Raw genomic sequence first — 21,916 nt, 5'->3', positions numbered from 1 at the left:
CGTTGCACACACGTTCTCTCTCGCTCGCTCGTTCCCTCGTTCCCTCTTTGTCTCCCCGTCGTTCTCTCTTTCTCTCGCCGTTTTCCCCTCCATTCCAGTTTGCCATCATCGAAATTCCGGCTGGAAATCATTAAATTGCACGCACTCACACGCACGTGCGTTCTGCTCGCGCTGCGATGACCTCGTCTCTCTGCCCTCCTCTGGTACTCGCCCCATCTCGCTGCATGATGCTCGTCGAGCTATTCGTACGAGCGATACCTTGAATTTCGCGACACGGGGGAGAGCGAATACATAGTTGCCGGGGGAAAAATCGGGGATGAGAACGCTGCGAGCCAACGAATGGAATGTTTGTATATCGCGATGATATTTGCCGTGCGCGCGCCCCCTCCGCTTCGATGACCATTTCTCTCGCTATTACTCTCTCCTTTCTTCTTTTTCTTTCTTTCTTTCTTTCTTTCTTTCTTTCTTTCTTTCTTTTTCTCTCGCTTTGGCTCTTCCGTTTCGTCGAACGACCGCGACCAGGGTGGAAAATCGAAGGGAGGCGAAACGTTTTTGGCCGCTCTTCCCGTGCTTTTGCGTTCGACGACGGAGTCATCGGCCATGTGCACTTTCGAGGATTTCGAATTGCCGGGATCTGTTAAAAGTTATACCCGGCGTTTGACTGGCGAACGAACGGGCAACACGGCGGATCGCGCGCTGCTTGGGTTGGACTGCGAGGCTATAGAGGGTTAGTTGGACGTGGAAAATTGACGGCGGAACCGATGCGACGTTGATTACGTTAACCTTGGTTCAATCGGAAAGTATTTGTGGAAGGGCGATGTTACGTCCATTTTCGTGCTAATTAAAGTGCGCTTATCCAGGATTTGTTCCGGCAAAGCAGCCAGTTTAAGAGTAATTTAACTTTGAATGTGGATTAAAAGCAAAGCACGACGTTGATCCTCGATAGATGCTATTAATTCCCATCCGCACGCCGGAATTATCGATAGCATTCGGAACGACGATATCTCGCGGGTCGTTGGAAGAGCGGTAATCACTTAGAACGATATAAAAAGACATTGATCAACCCTTGAGGCCGCGATGCTAGCCGTCGTGTATTAATTATTGCAACGATAATGCCGAGTCATTACGGATTTAACAATCGAATCAACGATTACAGTACCGTAGGCTATTAAACAAATTACGGTAATGTAACGAGCCGAATCGGTCTCTCGTAGCAACCAGTTGGTTCGCTTTTATACCCGTTTTATCACCATGATTATAACGCTGTTTCTTCGGGCACGAGGCGCTCGTTATTATTTTCCTCGCGGCCTTTGAATTAACTCGTCTCCTACCGCTCGATGATTCCTGTTCGTTCGGCGACTCTGATATGAACCGCGTTAATCGTTCGGCGTCGGTTTTAGGGATTTCTTCTTACTTTTCCGGTGGATCGGTGGAGAAGCGTGGGGATTCGCTGGCGCGAGGCTCGATTATCGGGTGGACGCGAAGCGCGGCTCGGAATTACTTGGTGATCACGGAAATCACGAGCAGCAAATCGTATGAAATTTATCGAAAGAAGGAAGAGCATTAACGCGGATGCGACCGAAATTTATAGGCTTTGAAATTACCATGAAAGCAACGTTAGCGGCGCGTTGGTTGCGGCAGTGTGTGTGTGTGTGTGTGTGTAGCGTGTATCGCGCTAGGAGAGCGCGTTACCAGGCGCATAGAGTGCGAGCGGGATAGCTAGAGCAAGATCGGGAGAGAGAGAGAGTGTGTGTGTGTGTGTTGTGTGTGTGCGTTAGCGAGTGAGTGAGAAGGGGGGGAGGGGGAGAGCGAGAGAGCGAACATCCCTTTCCCGAGCGATGCAGCCGAGCGTTTCACGCATGCATGGAAATCATTAAAATAAAATGGCCGATAACAAATGACTGTTGCAAAGAGGGGAGCCCTCCCGCTTGGCGGCCATCTTGGTTCACGTGACCGTCATCCGGGCAACCACGGGCACGCCACGCCCCTTTAATGATTTCTACCCCCTGGCGAATGTACCGTACGTACGTACGTGCGAAATTTCACGAGTATGTGTGCCTATATCCCTCGCATACGCGGGGTACAGTCATCATCAGTAGTCTAGGCCAAATCACCCCGGTACATTCTCTTCAAAACCTACTGGCGACCATGGCAACGCGTAACCCCGTGCTTCCTCGGCAGTTTGCGTTTTTCAATGATTCGTTTCAGCAACGAAATATCCGTCCTTCGCAACGATCTGCCCTCTGTTTTAAGAATAGTTCGATGTACGAAGCTTTGCCAGATACCACGAAATACCATGAAATACCATTAAATACGATTAAATACGATTAAATACGATTAAATACGTTCAAGTACGATTTACGAATGGAACGGGGCAAACGTGGTATTTGCAAGGCGAGAGTAACTCGAAAACCGGATCGTATTCGGTCCGGTCTCTCTCTGACCGTTTTCTTCAGGGTACGTTGCTGCTACGTATCGTTTCTATCGGCACAGGCAGTTGGAATAGCAAGGTCTGGCAATCTAGTTTCCCAGATATCTCCACGAACGATGACGGACAAACGTGCCGGGAGTGTTTGAGAATCGTCGAGTGGCAGACGTTCGAGCATCAGCGGCTGTCCATAATCGATATTCTTGTGGCTCGCGTTGCTCCAATCGTTCTTCGCCATCGTCTTTGGACCCCGTATCTTTCGAAACACATCCCATGCGAGCATCGGACGTCTTAAATTGGAGTTTCCTACGATTGTCGAACGTTTGTCAAACGTACGCTGTTGTCGGCCATAAACGGTTAAGTAATCCTATCGTCGTTTCGTGGCTTTAGAATTCATTTTCTTTGATAATTTCATGCAAAAGCAGACCGTTGATTTTTGCCAAATACGCGATAAACGCGTACAGTCTCGTCGGACTACCATACACGACGATACGCGCGCGCTAGTCTATCGTCTGTTTCAGTTTTGAAGAAATGACTCGCATCGGAAGGAGGAAAATACACGCGAATCGCTCGTAGCTATGGAGCTGTGGCCGCGATAGACAGCGTGCGCACACAGAGATTTTCCATCGGTGTGAGATGCTTGAATCGCAATATATCGAAGAAGCATACTTGCGAGCGATCTTGAACTGTGACAGTCGCATCGGACGTACGTATCTGACGTTTATAGGAAATTCCATCGTTAACGCGGTGTTTGATTCACGTGGAAAGATATTCGGGTAGTTTCCCCCGTTGACGACGACGGCAAAGAAACTCGTTGTACCGGTTGGTCGCATCGTACGCGGGTGGAACGTTATTCGGGCATATGGTAGCTTCTTCCGTCTCGCTCGCGCTCACCCTCTCGCATCGTTTCACCTGCCCTGTCCGAAACTCTTTATCGTTTTTTCCTTTCAACCGATACCTTGGCCCTTTCTTTTCTCTCTTTTTCTTTATTTATTTTTTTTTCTTTTTAGACCGCCCAGAGGGAACGTGTCAGGGTCGCTGACCCCAAAAGCTGGAAACCCTTTCTTCCTGTGGTTTACTTCTTCCTGACCGAGGCCGTCGAACTCATTTTCACCGATTTGTTGTGCACTGACACTGCCTCGCCTCGTGTTCGCCACCCGACAAATGTTCACGCCAATGTTGTACCAACATTTTCCCGATCTGACAAGCTTCGACTATCATTCGACTAGTTCGAATTTGCCAAGATCCTTCTCCATATCGTCGGCCTGTCTCGTCTTTCCAGATATTAATTAGCGAGGATTGTAAGAAGATTGGGCGGTGAGCGCAGCTCTTTTTTTCCGCAGCAAGTGGAAGCTCTAATTTCACGGCTTGGTCATTTTTCTGGCGGACATGGCCGAGCATAATTTATTCTCGATGCCTGATGAGTCCCATTGTGTTGAGACGGTGTGGCTGCTGCTTCACCGTTTGAAGGGGGTGAAAACGAGCCAAGGGGGTCGCCGTAGGAAGAAGGGTTGCGGCAGCGGAGAAAAACGGACGAGGAATTATGTAAGACACCGGAAAGAAGGAGTGTACGCGGCACGCCAGCCCCTTGTTCTGGCACATCCGTCCGAGTGGTAACGATCGTTGCGCTCCTGGATGCAGGACAGGATCTCGAACCTTTTCCCGGCGACGATTCTCGCCACTTAACGGGCATCTCGTCGAGACCTTTTTTTCCTCCCTTCTTCTATCGTTCTCGACGACGTCGTTGTAGTAGAAGCAGCAGCGGTAGCAGCAGCGGCAGCAGACTTTTCGGGTCATTAGGCAGATGGGGGTAAAAAGGGGTAAAAATTAATGTCTCAGAACGAACGTTCGGCCTGTCGAGTGGCCGGCGGAGCTAAGTCCCGATGGCTCTCGTGTCTTTACGATTTTTCATCGCGAGCCATTTGCTCGAGAGAGGTCTCGAAAGTACCTACCACCTTTCGTCTTCCTTCGAGTTACAGTTATAGCCGTGTTCGTTGCTGTCGTTCCGTGTTCTAGAAAATTATGATACCTCGAAGAAGAAGGAAAGTACGATGGGAGAAGAAGACGGAGATTTAATCGGTCGTAACGTAACAAGATCCTGTTAAAAACACGCGAAACTCGTCGACGATTCGAAGGAGGTCAGTAGGTGTAGTATAATGGCCAGCCTATTAGGGTGGAAAAGGAATGAGACGCACGATCTGCTATTGACAGCCCGAAGATTTTCAACGACGGGCTCGTTTCTGGCTTGTCGACCTTCTGGCTTGTTGAAAGAAAGCCCGATCCTGGTTTTCCTTAGCACACGGTCCAGTTTCAAGCACAAAGGGTTGCAAAGGGTGGCAAAGGGTGGAGGAAGCGGTGCGCGTTTCCCCTCGCGTATTCTTATTCTTGGCGTTTTAATCGTATCGCGCACCCTTATGAAACCATGTTGTGTCTTTGTTATTCGTTTGCGATCGCGTTGTTCTTCGCGACTCTCTCTCTCTCTCTCTCTCTCTCTCTCTCTCTCTCTCTCGTTGTTTCTTTATCCGTCTGTTCGTTCTTTGTGGAATTTCAAGTTTAGGAAAGATAGATGGTCGGGATCCCGTATCGGCAGCAAACTTGGAATCATTTACGATCGCGTTTTGCGTTCACGACGCCGCTTTTATTCCTCTTTCGTCGACTCTTGAGTTTAGAGAAGGTAAGATCGTCCCACATCAGGAGCAAAGTTGAAATCGTGCCGGTTTTAAGTGCCCACACGTCTTTAAGCCTGTTGAGCACGACGCGACGTATACGAAGGTATATACGAAGGTGTGCGCGAAGGTGCGCGAAGGTGCGCGAAGGTGCGCGAAGGTGTGCGAAGGTGTGCGAAGCGTACCTATAACTCGACCAGTGCACACAAGGCTGCGCCCAAAGTTTCTAACGTAAGACTGTTCTCGTATGCCGTATGGCGTCCTGCGTTGCCTCCCACACATGCCGTGTAGAAAGTTTACTAGATGGAAATCTATATCTTATTTTACGGCCGGCCGTGCTCAATATTCTTGACCCGCCGGCCCGACGCGACTCTCCGATATAAATGGTCCGTGTAAATCTTCTGTCCGTTGTGGGCCGTCTGGCGGAGAAATGCGAGGAGCAAGAAAAAATGAAGCGTGTATCGTACGACGAGAGGATAGAAAGTATTGGGCTAGGATCGACAGCCTTGTAAGAATTTTTATTGCAACCGCAATTAGCAGCGGTTTACGGAGAATCTGACGGCGGTGGTCGTGTTTTTAGAAACAGGTTTCAGAACCTTTTCTACTATTTTATTCTTGCGCGTAAGCGATATCGCGCAAGAATGCAGCCACACAGAAGCTTGGATTCGATCGAGGCTTTACTTATCAGAGCCGCGGCCTATGTTATCTGTCTTGGATGGTCGCGTATCGCAAATGTTTTATGCGAAAAAAACGGGTTATCCTGCCATCTTGGTTTAAGGATCGATACGTACGCGTACCTTTGCAGGAGAGAATTTGTTTGCGCGAAATCTCTGTACGTAGTCGTGGCAAAGGAGCAGCACCGAGTATCCTTAACCTAGAGAGACCGGTTCTACGGTTGAAGCGTGATCGTGCAGTCCTCGTTGAAGATCGTAGCCGATTTTGTGCAAAAAGTCGCTTTCGTGCCAGCTTAGAAAGTCAATCTAGATTTTGTAGACCGTTTACCACATGCGAGTATACGTTAGATAGAGAACTGGTATGAAGCGAGATTACAGCCTTCTGGTGCTACGCTCACACGTATCGCGCGTGTATCTTGTCTTTACCGGTGGAATACTTTTTCCTGCTAAAAATTTGTTCACGGATCTCGCGCGAATTTTCCTCGCCGATCCGTTCTCTCTTGTATTTGTATCTCGAGTGCGGCGAACACAGCTAGCAGCGACGTACGTATATATCGGTCGTGGTGGTTCCCAAAGGGTCGGGAAAGTAAGTCAGTAATGCGAAAGGGTGAAGTCTCGTCCATCTTAAAGGCCTAAAGAGTCGCGTCTCTTTAAGAATTTTAAAACGATTCGCAGTTCACCCTCCGAAAGGATCCGAAAGGACGCGCTAGCTCGCGTTGAAATAATAATCGGCGTTCGTTTGAAGCCGACCAAGGGCTTAATTAAGAATCGTTCGTTTTTCGGCCAGGGATTCCGGTGTCGGCGATGTTTTCAGCCAGAAGCGAAAAGTTGGCGTCGATTTTGCTTTTTACAGCTGGAAGAACAGTTATTACTTGCGAGTGCATCTCGGATTCTATTCTATATCAGTAACAGGCGATAAGATAACTCGTAGAAAAAATCACTCTCATGGCAACAATCTGAGAACGTACCGCGGATTTGCACGCTTTCGAAAAACTAATAGCTCTATGAATATTGCGGAAAGAATATTCGCTGAAAACTTGCATACGCGAATATTTTATCCGACTATTTTCAGATAATTGAATCGACCTTTTTCGCGTCTCTTTCCTCCTTTCTTTCCCCGTTCCTTTCCCCGTTCCTTTTCCCGTTCCTTTCCCCGTTCCTTTTCCCGTTCCTTTCCCCGTTCCTTTCCCCGTTCCTTTCCCCGTTCCTTTCCACGTTCCTTTCCACGTTTCTTTCCTCGTCGAGTAAGATTCCGCTCCTCTACGATTATGAAATTTACACCACGCATTAATCTCGCGTTTAATAAAGTTCGATCACTGCGTTGACTCTTATCTGCGATAATTTCATTTTTTGATGGTTGGTTTTCTTCGCTGCAGCCTACGAGGACCGCCGTGGAGCTAGTTTCGAGGAATCCTTCGAGTTACGGCTAGATGAACGTGTTTGAAAAAGTCGGTCGAAATAGACAGTCGTTCCTTGTACGAATCTATCAACGTGCTTTCGAGCAAACATCGCGTAAAGCGAGATTACTTATCTCGGATCACAAACGGTACACAATGACAATGGCGCGCGCGATCGTTGAAAGGTGACCTTAAAAAAATGACGTGGCATTTTCGCGCGTTGCCGAATGCATGCTCAGCAGCTATATAGTCGCGGCGGCAGCAGCTATGCCACGCTTTCGGTAACGACCGAATGCAAAACGGCGAATCGAGAGAAACGGAACACGGCCGCTGGTGCAAAAAGTGTCGACGATTAGGCCGCGTTGACTAGGATTTCGGTGGCTAAAGGGAGAAGGCAGGCGAAAGAAAAGAAAAGAAAAGAAGAGAAAAGAAAAGAAGAACGGTCGGTGAGAGTAGGCGAGAGCGAAGCGAGAGTAGGTCGAAGAGGAAAGAAAAGCGTAGGCGTACCGTATACGAACCATCCCCCCGTGCAAAGGCAGACCGTCCCTATTCAAATTAACCCTCATGGAAAAAATGCATCGCCGCGGAAGGGTTCCTAGAAAATTAGAATAGACTCATTGGCCTATGTATGGCTCGGCGGCCCATGCATATGCGGCATGACTACGTTAATTTTCTGGCAGGCCATACGGTATCTTCAACTTTTAATTATCTTTACCTTTTACCTTTTACCTTTTACCTTTTAACGGTTTAATTGCCTTTCTCTCCGCTATCGGGAAACAGAACTTTCTGACCGTTACTTCTTCTCTCTATCCTCGATTCCTGCCATCGTATACGCGAGATCGTTTTACCGTATGTGAACACGAGTTGCTCGTTCCCGAGGAGAACTTCTTGTACTCGTTTTTCACCGGTGAATTTGGCTAATTGGTCGTGATCTAGCGAGAGGCGGAGCGCGTGTTGCGAGCTTGGCGATGGATGACGAGGGCCCTACATTTCGGACCTACATTTCCCTCGCAACGTATTGCGTAACGCATTGTCACACCATGGAAACGGTACATGACGTTTGACGTGGAATCGGTGCACGGTGACGAGCTCGGTCGAGAGCATCGCGCTCTTTTCTTTGCTCGCGACATTTCCTTTCGAATTTCCTTTCCACCGTCGAGTTCGGACCGCGCAATTTTGATATACCGGCAATTTAGGATGGCGGCGCACATATTTACCAATATTAGGATTAATATCGCTCGTTAAAATATTTACGATACGGGCACGGTCGACAGTTGATTAACTGGTATTGCCCGAGTGAATTTTAAGCAAGGTATCGAACCACCGAAATCCGCCTTTCCGCGACAAAATGGAACGTGATTGGCGGGGAACGTTTGTCGAAGCAAAGACAAGCGTTTAGCGCAAGCCGCCAAGGAGAAATAATTGTGCCGTATTGAACGAGACGTTGGCGTTCCACGTTTTACGTTTCACCCGTACCATCCAGTTCTTCGCAGACGCGTAAAACGTTGTTGCTTTTGTTTAATCTTTCATTCCGCGTCATTTGTGATAAAGGGCTGGCGCCGCGTTCTTTCCACCGCACCGTGCCGCTTTGATTTTTCTCGAGACGTCTGGCGAGACGTTCCGTCGCATAAATTCTTAACTGGGTGAAATTAGCGAATTAAAAGTAGAGGAGGAAAGGAAAAAGGTGAACGAGTAGTCCGGTCAAAGAAGCAGGAGACAGGGAGGAGGGGGAACGGTGGTTCGCGATGCGGAGAAATTTCTCGGTCCTGTCAAAAGGTCACCACCACCGACATCGCCGAACGGAACTGGCTACGATGATAGAAAAACGAAAAGCCTAATAACTGTGCGTCTACGTGGCTCTGAATTTACGGCGAGCGATCGGTCGATCGATTTTTACGCGTCTTTCTCTCGCCTCTTTCTCGTCGTCGCCTCGTAAATACGGATACGCGAGCTCGTTCCCAAACGAAAGCATGTCTAAAGCGGACTTAATTTTTATTCATGCACCGACGACGCGGCAATTTTTCGCAGTCTTAAGTGGGCTTTAAAATTGTCCGGTCAATTTCGCCGCGGGGACGTGCTCCTTTTTTTAAACATCGTCGAAAGGGGTAACCTAACCCCAATCCCGTAGTTCTTTGCCATTTGTATCGGTGTTAACCAACTCGTAACGTTCTCCTCTTAACGGGAACACCGTCGCTGCCCTATCGAATTTTAATGCGAATCGCGCTCGTTTCTCGAATCAACCCACGACAAGCCGAACATCGATGGTTACGTCTCGTCGAAGCAAGAGAAAAGACAGAAGGAAAAAGGGAAAGGAAACAGGAAACAAGGAGAAGAACGCGAAGGAGAGATGGAAGAAGGAAGAACGTAGAATGAGAAATCCTGACGCGACCAACTGGCCGGTATCGTCGATGTTCTAAAAGCTAACGCGACCGCTCGTAGCGTTCAGGAAAACCGATTAATTCCACGCGCGTAGGGTGACCGATCATTAGATTTCGCCCCCATGAAAATTGAGTTTTCCTCGTTGTCGAAGGGATAATCTTTGGTAGCCTCTGGCTCGTTGCGTACGAACTCTGTCGTCTATCCGCCAACACGCTCGCAAATGCGTACGGCTATTTATTGGGCTACTACATCCTAGCGTGTACGTGCGTGCGTGCGTACGTGCGTGCGTGCGTGCGTGCGTGCCTGCGTGCGGGCGGGCGAGCGAGCGAGCGAGCGCTTCGCGTACGAGAATATAACGCGGTGGAGCGTGTGTGTGTTTGCGTTGGTTGGCGGTGGTGTACGCGTGCGACGGTGGCGGCGCGTAACTTCGGTTCCATTATTGAGCGATCGGGCGATCGAAAAATTCCCGCGCTTTTTCGCGCGCGGCGTCCCGAGTGGGGCAAACAGACCCTCTATTGGCTACGCGCCCAGTCACCCTCGTAAGCCCGCCGAGAGAGGGGAGGATGGACTCTACACCCTCGGCAGGTATTTGTCTAGGCTGCAGCTATTGACCAGCTATCGATATCGTGGACACTCACCGATATTATATTCGCCATCCTTCGTTTCTGCCGCTCTCGCCACCGTTTCCCACCCCCTACTCTCGCCTACCTTCTTCCCTTCCCCCCCTTATCCCGCTGTTTCCCGTTTTGCCTATTGCTCATTGCTCATTGCCCATTGCCCGTTGCCCGTTGCCCGTTGCCCGTTGCCCGTTGCCCGTTGCCCGCTGCCCGCTGCCCGCTGCCCGCGCGAACTCTGTCGAATTTCGGTTAATGAATTATATGCATATACGTTGCAAATTTTATAGGCGCGCGAATATATATTCGGCTGTCGAGGGAAATTGTTGTAATGCGCGCGCTGGGAGGGCGAGGGGCGGTTGTCGGGGGTGGCGCGTGAACGCGACGGTGCGGCACTAAATTCCCGCCGTTTTTTGACTTTGACCGGCCAATCGCGGTGAGGCGGCGAGATCTCGCAGCGAAACGAGAAATCAATATGGTATGCAAATGCTGTGCGGAAGCGGTGTATCGTTTGGGAAAACAACGATAGGTTTCGAAGGGGGAATTCGGAAGGAATTTCAGAGCCGCGAGCACGCCGATTTTTCGATCGCGAGAAATTGGTATGCCGGAGAGGCGCGGCGCGGTGCGGCGTGGCGCGGCGAAAGAGATCGATCGAAAATGAGGAATTTTCTCGGTCAGAGTGCGGGGGGAGGGGGAAGGGGTTGAAAACGTTCGTCGGATGCCTCGCCGCTCGATCTAGGATCCTCGTCGATAGACCGGATAAACGAGCGGTTCTCGTTCGTGACGTTACGGCGATTGGTCGCCGATTTTTCGCTCTCGATGTCTCGAAGCGGAGAAGGGGTGGCGCCCTTAAACGCTTATTTTAAAACGTTTCATCGATAAAGACACGGAAACCTAGAGCGGTGCATGCGATAGATGCGCGTACACCGACGTTAGCTCGAGTACCAGCCGTAGCAGCCGTAGCAGCCGTAGAGTGGTGGGTGCCTCGGTACGCGAAAAGGGTGATTATTAATGTAAGGGGTTGCCGAGCAGTAGTTAGTTGCTCGTTGGTAGTGGTCGAAAAGGACGAGGGGGTGAAACTAGCGCGCTGAAATCAATGTCAGCTTTCCCGCCCCCCCCCTCCCCCCATTTTTTTTCTTCCCTCGTTAAACACGGTTAAACAAACTGAGAACTCGAGAAGCAAGGAACCAACGAAGGAGATTTTTTCGTCAAGGTTCGTTCGACCAGCTTTCGAGGAAATTACCTCTTCCCGGTAATGATTTCGAAGGAATGTTTTGTTAAGACTCGATCTGTTATCCTCTCGCGAGCAGCGCAGCGAGAGCTCTTGGACGTTTCGATTAAATAGCTGGCATACCGACGAGGTTTCGTCTTTTTTCTTCTTTTTTTTTTTTTTTCTTTTTTTGCTCTTTCCTTTCATTCGAAAGAGCAGATCTTGGACGAGATGAACGAGACTTTTCCAAGGGTTCGGTCATACGCGGTGCTGACCGGTTCGCTTCTCGAGGCTAATACCTTCCGATTGACTACGCTCATCCCTTAATGAAATTCTTTCTACCCGGGCGCGACCCATTGGCTGGCTTTGCCGTCGAATTTTCTCATTATTACCGGTCCCTCGTCCGTTCTACGTCTTTCCGTCACTGCTATTCTTAGTCGAGCAGCCGCTCGATAAATTCGATCGTTCGGCCCCGCGTAAATTGAACTTATCTGCAATACGCAACTTGTATGCATACCGAACGACAACGTGTTCAGTCAACGGTGTCTTGGAAACCACGGTTCTGGTGCAGCGCGAGGCGCATTGAGCAATCTCGCAGCATGCATTAAAATTAGCCACAATCGGAACGCACGATCGCTCCAACAGATTATAATAGTATATTAATTTATTGATTATCGACTGGCCGCGATGCAATGCGGTATTCATAGAATTTACTATCAGTCCCGGGGATACTGAATGCATGCATTAAGCTCGGCGAGTCGTTGATTTTACCGCGATCATCGAAGACGGACGAATTACATATTTCGTTCTTACTGGGAGAGCAAGTCGCGAGAGAACTATTGGAACGAGCGAAAGAAGAGCGATTTCGGATTGGATTCGCTTTCGACGAACGTGCTGGATACGTGTGTATATATACGATCATAGAGAAAAGGGGAGAAAAAAAAAGAAAAAGGGAAGAGAAAAGAGAAGAGAGAAAAGGAGCGAGGGAAGGAAGGAAGGAAGGAAGGAAGAAGGAAAGAAAGAAAGAAAGAAAGAAAGAAAGAAAGAAAGAAGAGAAAGAAACGGGGAGAGGAAGAAAGGACGAAAGTCAAAGAGCGATCGATCGTGACTAATTTGCGAATAAAAGATTGTGAAAATGCTGTGCCGTGCCTGGAAATCGGAATCGTAGTCGATCCAGTAGGATTTCGGCGAGGCATCGTTGGAGGGTAGAACAGATACTCACCCGTATGCAGGCGGGTATGTTGCTGTACATGACTGAGCTGCTTGAACCTGCGGTCGCAATAGCTGCATTTGTACGGTTTCTCGCCAGTATGGACCCTGATGTGCTGCACGAGCTGGTGGTTGCTGGAGAATGACTTGAGGCATTGCTGGCACTGGTGTGGCTTTACCTCGTTGCCGGCGATCATGCCGCCCGGCCCGACGCCGATCGGACCCAGGCCTGCCAGTCCGCCCGCCACGCCGCCGCCAGCTCTCCCCGTCAGTGCACCCGCCGCGCCGAGCTCCCTCGCGTGCATCTGCATCGCGCTCTTGTGCATGAAGATCTGCGAGAAGAACTGCCACAGTTAGTTGGTACGCTGCACTTTTGGTCGAAAGACGGAGGATGGCCAGTCGACGGAAGTTGTGACCGCTGTACTCCCGCCGACCGCCATCGCCTCCTGGACTCTGAGAGGTTCGGCTCACGCGTTTATCCTCCGTTTCATTTTTTTCACGGCTGCCAGAAGGCAACCGATCGTCTCGGTTGTTTAGTTTATGTACGCGAAACTGTCGATTTAGCGATTCGATTTCTATTCGATGCCTCGTAAATATTCGAACACGGATATCTAGATTTTGCGCCAATTGTCAGAACGGAGTAGCTACTACGATCGTCGAGGCATCCAACGAAATCACGCACGCGGCTGGAAGGTTGCCGTTTTCGACAAGGCAAAGAGAACGAATAGACGAGAAGGTCCATCGTACGTAATAACCGTGTATCATGTTTTTCTCTGTACGAATAGTATTTCGCGTAGAGAAAGGAAGAAAACGCGGGTAAACGTGTAGCCTCCCCTGTTTCGTTGTACGTAGACGGTTCGAGCGATCCACTTCGTGATTTTCTTATGCAATTATAGATGGAAGAGAGGCAGGAACTGCTGCGACCGTGTTACAGATTACGTGTACATATCGCGCGTTAACGTTTAAATTTTCGATTATTCATGGAGGAACTCGCGGTTGCCTGTTCGCGATTCGACTCGTTGATCGATGCTAATTGTCAGGTCGCTGTTTATTTCCTCGGAGTCCGTGCTTAAAATTTCACGCGATTCGTTGATCGAAAGTGGTGGCTGCGTTTTAACCGGCGCTGCCGGCAACGTGTTCAATGTCGCCGATAACTATATCGGCATCGCGACGCGTCGTATTACAAAATCGATTCGGTCATCGATATTTTCTCGTTTCAGAACACACTTTATCAAAATGGTGCACTTAACACGTATTCGATCCTCGACCAATGTTCGTCGAGTATCTACGTTAACGACACACGAACCCGACTTTCGGTTGTTCCACTCGAAATGTCGCTGATCGTCCCGTTAATTCGTTCGCTTACTAATCGTTAATGGCAAGAGATAAGCGTGATTCTTATATTTCGCGATTCGTTAAAGCCGGCTCACGCTGGAATATCTGACATGGTCTGTATATAGACATGGATTATATAACTTAGTAAATTAATATTGGTAATAATATTAGTAAATGTATATATAAATGTGTATATACATAAGAAATGTATATATATGTAGATGGACTGTTCTCCACGAATTTAATAGGAAATGCGTAACACAACAGCTGGCCGCAAAAGGGGTCGACGACCGTCACCGTGGTTTTCGAAAGCAACCATCCGATCGATGTTTTTCGATTTCCAGTCGTACACGTATGTGTGTCGTACGTGGTGTTAGGGCACGGAGCGCACGTTGCGCACGTTGCCCGCTCGGCTCACGGCACTTTGCCGTTCTTCGACGCGAAGAGGAGGAACGTAAAACTGCTGGAAGGGCCGAGTACGAGCGGGTGGAACGCTCACGACGAGCAACGCTTGATTTCGGGTTTTCGTTGAGGGAACAGGTGTTGCTCCCGTAGCCGGTGTGGGTGTAGGTGAACGAACGAAAGGGTTAACGTTTAAAACGAGCGTACAGTTCGTGGCAAAAGTCGAGAGATCTCGGATTGCGAGAGCGTCCGCGGAGAAGTTGCCGAAATTGACGAAGGGTGGTTCGACTGCTGTTTCTTTCGCGCGGACGCGACGAAAGCAGGAGAGAAACGAGAGAGGAAGGGGCCGAGTGCGAAGGATTTTATTAAAATATGTTAAAACTGTAATTAAAATCGAAAAATCGCGCGAGAAGTTTTAAGAATCTTAGGCGACCCTTCGTGCGAGCACGACAAAGAGAGACAGAGAAGACGGCGGAGAGAGAATTGAAATCGTCACCACCGGGGGTTCTCAAGTTTCTACGACTTTCAACCCTTTCTTTCCGGGTAGACACGACGTTGGATATTTGACGGGTGACCTTCGACACTGGCCATCCCTGATTCTTAATCCCCGTGAGAGAGCAAGAGACTGCAGCTCCATCTTATTCCTCGTTTTTTCTTCCGCTGCCGGATACTTTCTTTCGCCCGGGGACAAATCAATTCGAGCGGTGTTTCTTGCCGATTTGAATAAAATTGCTCGTGTTTCTCGAACCATCCGTCCCCGCACGTATCCTTCTCGTTGATTATTTTTTAACGTCATCCTTCTTTCCACGCACCCTCGCGCGAAGAAACCGAAAGGGCCGAATCTACGACGCGAGGAGACATTTTTCCCGCCGATTAACCGTAGTCAAGGGCTGTGACAAGAGGGCGAGGAACGATTCGACGGTGGCGAAAGTCGAGTTACGAATTTTTAACGACCGTCTCAAGTGGACCGCCGAGATTTTTGAGAAAGCGCCGTTGAATCCGATCGGACGAATATTAATTCCGTCGCAAACGTTAGTCTCTGTTCTCTAGTCTCTGTTTTTTTTTTTTCTTTTTTTTTCTCAGCAAATGCTAATTAAGCGCGGTGGCGTTTTACGACGGTTGCTTGGTTTTTCTCAAACTCGAAGACCACACGTTCATTAATCACATTTTTATCTGCCGGCGGACGGAAAATTGCGCTCCGTCGACCAGGCCATAGCGACGCTTTGAATCTTTTTTTCTGATTTATCGTTGTCGCCGCCGCCGCCGCGGGGATAGAGAGAGGGAGAGAGGGAGAAAGAGAAAAGAAAAAAAAACAGAAAAGAGAGAGAGAAGAAGGCGAGAAAGAAACGGACGGATTTGCCGGTAGAAACGAAAACAGGAGGAAGAAAACGGAAAGAGTTGGTTGGCTGCGGTCCGCCGGCTTAATGTCCTTAATAATGGAAAAATATATCAAGCGACACCCACTGTATTTCCTAAAAGGCATTCCTCATCTCGATTTCACCCTCTGCTTTCGTTCTTCGTCTTTGTATCGGAGGCCGTCGTGGTTACACGCGGATGGCATGTTCTGGCAAACGGGCACGATGTTCCGACCGATGAAACGTGTGACGTCGAAAATGCACTCGTAAGAATCTAGCATCGTTACGCTCGTATAATATCGAGGTCTCGGACGATAAAGACACGATAAGAGTCACGTTTCCCGTCCCCCGCGTAGAAGAGCAATTAGAAAATTGGGTATATAGTTCGACGATTACACGCTGCGAATACTATGAAATGAAACCGAGATGCGTTAATAACGCAGTAATAACGATGTAGTTTAACGCGGCTGCGCTATCGCATAATTTCAACAAAACGACCAACAATCAACCTTACATCTTCGAATCTATCGAGCTGTATCGAGCTCTTTCGAGCTCTTTCGAGCTCTTTCGAGAATACTCTGTACGAAAGCAAGATGACGTTTCAATGTGATAAACAGCCAGCAAGCGAGGCACGAAAGTCGGCGAAATCGACGGAGATAGATTCGTCAGATTTTTCCCCGAATGGTATATTTGTACGATCGTTACGGCATACTCGATACTCGATACGGAATGACAGTTTGTCGGGACACGCATCTTCCACGACCATATACGGTCGGACGTTGCAACGAATAACCAGCAGCAACATTGACGGATACTTTGTCGCCCGAATCTAGAAACGTACAGGGTTAGTCCCTGTCTGAGAAAACGAATCGTTGGGAATCGGACGTTGCCTGTGGATTTGGCAAGGCGTGGGAGAAGTTGGCCCGTTTTTCGGAAGGGATCCGGAGGATCTGGGCGACGTAACCCTTTGTCTCTCCCTTGGCGCAGTAAATTACGACGGAATAACATTGGTCACTGGAAGTAGGCTACTTTATACACTTGGAACACAAAGCAAAGGTCTCACCTGCTGACCATATGCCTTTTCTCCATGGCACACATACGAACGTAACGTGTTCCGTCCACCCACGCACGCCGGCCATCTAGCACTTCGCATGTGCTATTAACTCGAAGGTATGTGTGCCTGCGTGTACGTGTGGCATACGCGTTCGCGCGCACCTTTCCGCCTCTCTGTGTGTGCACCGTGCGCCGTGCACTGTGCACTGTGCATACGATCACACGCCTATACGTACATACGAGTGTGTCTACGCGGAGACAACGTCCAATCTAACCTACCTAGCGTTGCCTGACTCATTCTCCTACCGACCCACCTATCTGTCTAAACTGCGGCCGCGAACAGCGCCGTAATATAAAGGAAAAGGTGGACCTTCTCTCCGCCTCTTTCTCTCCTTCTCTCTCTCTCTCTCTCTCTCTCTCTCTCTCTCTCTCTTCCTTCCTCACACCGTAATCATCGGATTTAATCTGCCTGAATCGCGGCACCGTGATCCGCTACCTCGTGTACCCCGCGCTTCCGGTTACGGGCTAACCCGCCGATCACAGATCCTCGTCCTCCTCCCCCCTGTCCCGCTCGGATCCCTGGATTTCGAATATCTTTAAGGATCTGTGATTAGGGGATTGGCGAGAAGCAGGCCTCTCGCGTCGACGCTGCCTGCTGTAGTAGAGACGCATATGGGTTTTCGGAAGGTCCGATGAAAGAAAGAAGGTGGCTCGTGTGGGATTCGCAACAGTCAGGAATCCGAACGTAGACGAACGTTGTCGTCGGTTCGGTCGACGCTTTTCTGTGTTCCACGGGATTTTTTTGCGACAAAGTGATTGTGAGAGGCGCGCGGAAGGCCTTGGGGAAATTGTACGTTTGCCTTGGATACGCGTAGCCTTTGTGGTTAGCGAGAAAAGGGAATTCGTTTGGCGCCGAATACGTGGAACCGCGTTGGAAAGATTTCGCAAGAATCATCGTGGGACGGACGAAAAGACGAGACAAGGCGCGACGAAGAGGTGGCGGTAAATTGTTTTCTCGATAATCTCGCGGGAACAGAGAGAGCACGGGAAAGTAGCTCGTCACCGACGAGTACGCTTCGTCATGGGCGACGTCGCGTCGCAATAATCGAGAAACTAATCGGCGATGTGTTGATCGGGATAGGCACGCGAACCACCGGTGACCAATTAAATTTCCTGGTGAAAATAAAGCGACGAAGTAGCCAGCGCTAGTCGAAGGGAAACCCGTTTAGGCGCGTTACCAGACGGTTAACCCGAGTTGGTGTCAAAATAGCACGTAGGTAACTTACACCGACAACGTTATAATAATCGTCGTGCATACTTGTCTCGGTGGAAACGAAGCAGGCACACTCTATACCCGTGATTGTACACCGAGGCTTGTGGTGGGAAACGAACTTGTGCCATAGGCAGTTAAAGTCATCGTTGTAGGTTTCCCTTACGATATTAATCACGCGTACGCCTTGCCGTGTAGCCAGAGAGTAACAATCTCTAATCCTCGATCAAACGGTGCTCGATTAGCCCAATAAGAGGGCAACGACAGACGGCTTTACATACTTCACCTCGGTCACTTTCTACTCTACTACGGTCTGTATCCTTAAACGGTTCAACAACTGAGTTTACCATCGGGAAAAAGCAGCTTCTAAATCCCGCGGTCTAGACAGATGCCGCGGAAGAGACGGACGGCCGTCGATGGACCGGGCAGGCCGTTTTAACCAAAATGTATTGGTTGGTTTAAATGCGATCGGCAGAACGACGGAACGACGGAACGACGGAACGACAGAACGACGGAAGAAGAAAAAGAAGAAGAAGAAGAAGAAGAAGAAGATGAAGCTTCTGGGAAGCAAGAAGAGTATCGTTTCGAGCGATGGAATTTCATCGCATAGCCGGAATCGTTGGTCGTTGGGATACGCGACGTGCCAACAACTTGTAACGGCGGAATACGTAAACGAGTATAACACGGGCGAACGAGTAAACACGGTTGAACGCATCTAGGGGGACGAATAGTCGGCGCCTACCGAGTTACGAAAGATTGTTGGAGTTGCAGGGAAGATAGCCGGTCGAAGCAGCCCGGAATATCGTCAATAATTACCTCGTGCGGCAAGTGGTGATGAGGATGCTGATACGGCGGCGGTACGTACGGCGGGTGGCTCGGATGATTGTGGGGGTGAGGTCGGGGATGGTTTTGATGCTGGGCTTGCGGCGGGAGCGGTTGGGGCGCAGGAGGCGGTGTCCAAGGCCCGTGGTTCGGCCCGTGGCTTTCATTGGTGCCATACATCTTCAGGGAAGAATCTCGAGCACGCGACCTGAAGAGTCCCTCCCGCCCTCCACGCACGGTGATACGAAAGACTCTGACATCGACATGACGGCTATCCTTGTCGCAGGTCGCATCGGCGACACGCTTGATTTCCACACGTGTCTCTATCTACTACATAGTCGTTCTGTCTCGTTGTTGCGATCCTCTTTTCTAGCCTGTCGTTCCGTTTCCCAAGATTTTGTCCTCCGATCGATCGTCGTTGGTATCGTTGGCCGTATCGAGCGAACGATATTTCCGCACGCCGAACAGCCACGTTGCGATGTTTGCGCAAGCAACGCGGAGAAACGGTTGCGTGAGAATGCGACACTGTACAAGGAGAAGAGAGAATGCGACGAGAAGCACATGTACGCGCGAGGGCGTGATTCTTCTTTTGTCCGACCACGACCAGTATCCTGCCGTGTGAGAACGGTATCGTTCCACTTTCACGTGCTTACGTTTTCAGTCGTGTTTCTGCCGTACTTTCCAACAAAGACGCGTCTTTTTCAAACCCCCTCCGTCGGCCACGCAGCTCACCCTGGTCGAGCGGCGCCCGTTCTTCTCACTTCTAACGCGGCCATACGTGTCGCGATCGACGACGAAGTTGCCTTCTTTCGTCGATCGATGACGATCCGACGACCAAGTGGAATCGCGGCACGAACGCGGACCGAACGATCGTTGCGATACTTGCTGCGTAGGGCGATCGAGCCCCGTCTTCTCTCGTTCGCGAATTAGAAAACCAGCACACACTGTTTTCACGTATACACGTGGCAGCGCTTCTGCCGTGTATCACTGTGTTACCACGATAACTCCCCCCTTGAAATTAAGCGAAACGAAACGACGAAGAACCGGCACGGCGGCTTAGATCGACCAAAGAGAAGAAGGAGGGATCGTTGCGGGCGGACGAAGGATGACCGAGAGCGCGTCTTACGGCGTTACACTGAAGAAACTAATCACTCTGCCGGCCGCGTAATTTCCATATCCTTTTTATTTCTCTCTCGTTCTTCTTGCTTTTTTCTTTGTCGGTTTTTTTCTTTCTCTCTCTCTCTCTCTCTCTCTCTCCTTCCCTCCCTCCTTCTCTTTCTTTCTTTCTTTTTTCTTTTTTTTTTTTTTTCGGAAATTCACGGGGGTAGCTGGCGTGTCCGTGTATAGGATAGCGCGGACGCAGCGCTGTACGCCAGCGTGTGGCGTCTCTCGCAAACTAAGCCGGTCGTAGGGGGGGACAGAGCGATTTCTTGGTCTCTCGCGCTGTGCGTGTGCTAAACGGGGGAAGAAAAAAGGTGGAAAGGCGCTGATAACGCGCGGCGACGAAAAATTGCCGGCTACTCGAAGAGATATCGATTGAAATAACACGATTCCGGGGAACACGAGCCAATCGGCACCGCTGACACGGCGGAAGGGGCCAATCGTGCCCGGTTCTATCTCTCTTTCACAACCTCCCTCGCTCGCTCCCCTACTTCTTCTCGTCATACGCGTCCTCCGCCGTCCCCCTTTCTCTCCTTCTCCTCGTGTGTGTTCCTCCACTACTCCTCATCGTGCTGCTCGTACTATTGCCACCGCCGCAACGTTCGTTGCTGCTTCTCTTCCTCCACCCTCGCCATTGCCGGCAAGTAGAAAGAGAGAAACGCCACTGCGGTCTAGTAGGGCACGAGAGACGGAAAGAGCGTGTTACGCTGTTGAGGAAGTACGAGTATCGGCGATTCCGAAGCGAGCCGTCATCTTCCACTCGTCGGTTTTTTCCACTCGATCCGTCCTTTCGATAATCTTGGACCACGCGACGATTCTCCCCGTTCGGGACATCGCGAGTCCAGGCCGCAGCCACTCGAATCGGACGCGCGATACGAGGCGCGATACGCCACCGTGGGCACGGCACGCAGGTAATCGGCAGGAGTCGCGGAGAGAGTGAAAAATTATCGCTGAAAATCGATAGCGCCGGAGTAATTGCATCAGCGATGTGCAAATGTTACGCGCGCGATTCGATGGATTGCCGTGGCCAGCCGGTGGTGGTAGGCCTCGTTGATTCAATAATAACGAGCATTCTTTATCGAGACCGGCGGGGGACTTTGATCTTGGCACGATTCCAACCGTTTGTTCGGTGATTTAGTCAAGACGGAGGAAAAAGGTTGACGAGGAGCGATGAAATATCGTCGCTTTATTCGACGAATCGCTTCCTCCTTTCCGTCCGTCGCGTTTTTGGCCCTCGGGCGCGATCGCGTTCGCCCACCGATTCGCTCGCGCAATCGGTGACACGCGGCTGACACGACCACGGAAAGCGTACGAAAATAAACCGTCGATAAGATGGAAAAAGTCGGGCGCAGCGATTCGATCCCCGGCGATTGTCCGATGGTCCGCTGGTTGCGATCGCTCGCCATCTTTCCCCCGTGGCTCGTACAAATTATTTTGGGCGTGGAGCAGCGCGGCTAACGTTAGTGCCATAGTTAAGCGCGCGCTAAAAGTGTGTCCGGCTAGGGAGGCAGGGAGGAAAAAATAGGGCGGGGTCTCTTTGCGAGCAGACTTTGTCTATCCATCATGGCCGCTTTATCAATGACGTCATGATAAGACATTCACGCACAGGCGCACGCATATCGTCGGTGAGACTGGAACGGGAGCGGAAGATCGAACCGGACGATTTCCTCGCCTTTATCTGTTTCTCCACTCTCCTCTCGCCGTCTCGTCGTCTCTGAATTCGAGGGAAAAATAGAGGCCGATTGTCATCGGTGCTCGATAGATTCCGCGCGCGTCCCCACGAAAACTTTCCAATCGGATTAACCGTCGCGCGCCTCCGAGACCTCTTTTCTGCCGGACGGGTTCGAGTTTCACGGGGCAAAGGGAGAAGCACGAAACGCACAGGCTTCGAAAATAACATGGCGCGCCGCTGGTGTTTGATCGGCGCACACGGTCTCCACG

General features: G+C 50.2%; 1 protein-coding gene across 15 annotated transcripts in view; it reads right to left on the bottom strand.

Annotated features, from left to right (window-relative positions):
* The window catches only part of dati (zinc finger protein datilografo), a 63,237-nt gene that overhangs the window by 19,957 nt on the left and 21,364 nt on the right, over positions 1-21,916 (bottom strand). For 13 of the 15 annotated variants that reach the window (XM_069126990.1, XM_069126980.1, XM_069126987.1 and 10 more), the window contains one exon: positions 12,591-12,921. In XM_069126990.1, the coding sequence (XP_068983091.1) occupies positions 12,591-12,921 (331 nt within the window). The remainder of the gene's footprint in view (positions 1-12,590; positions 12,922-21,916) is intronic. The other 2 variants (XM_069126982.1, XM_069126994.1) reach the window with 1 other exon arrangement.

Source organism: Bombus flavifrons, chromosome 14 (genome assembly GCF_040668555.2).
Source record: "Bombus flavifrons isolate JBK064 chromosome 14, iyBomFlav1_principal, whole genome shotgun sequence".
NCBI lineage: Eukaryota > Metazoa > Arthropoda > Insecta > Hymenoptera > Apidae > Bombus > Bombus flavifrons.
The sequence above is the reverse complement of the archived record's forward strand: the minus strand, read 5'-3'. Positions and strand labels throughout refer to the sequence as shown.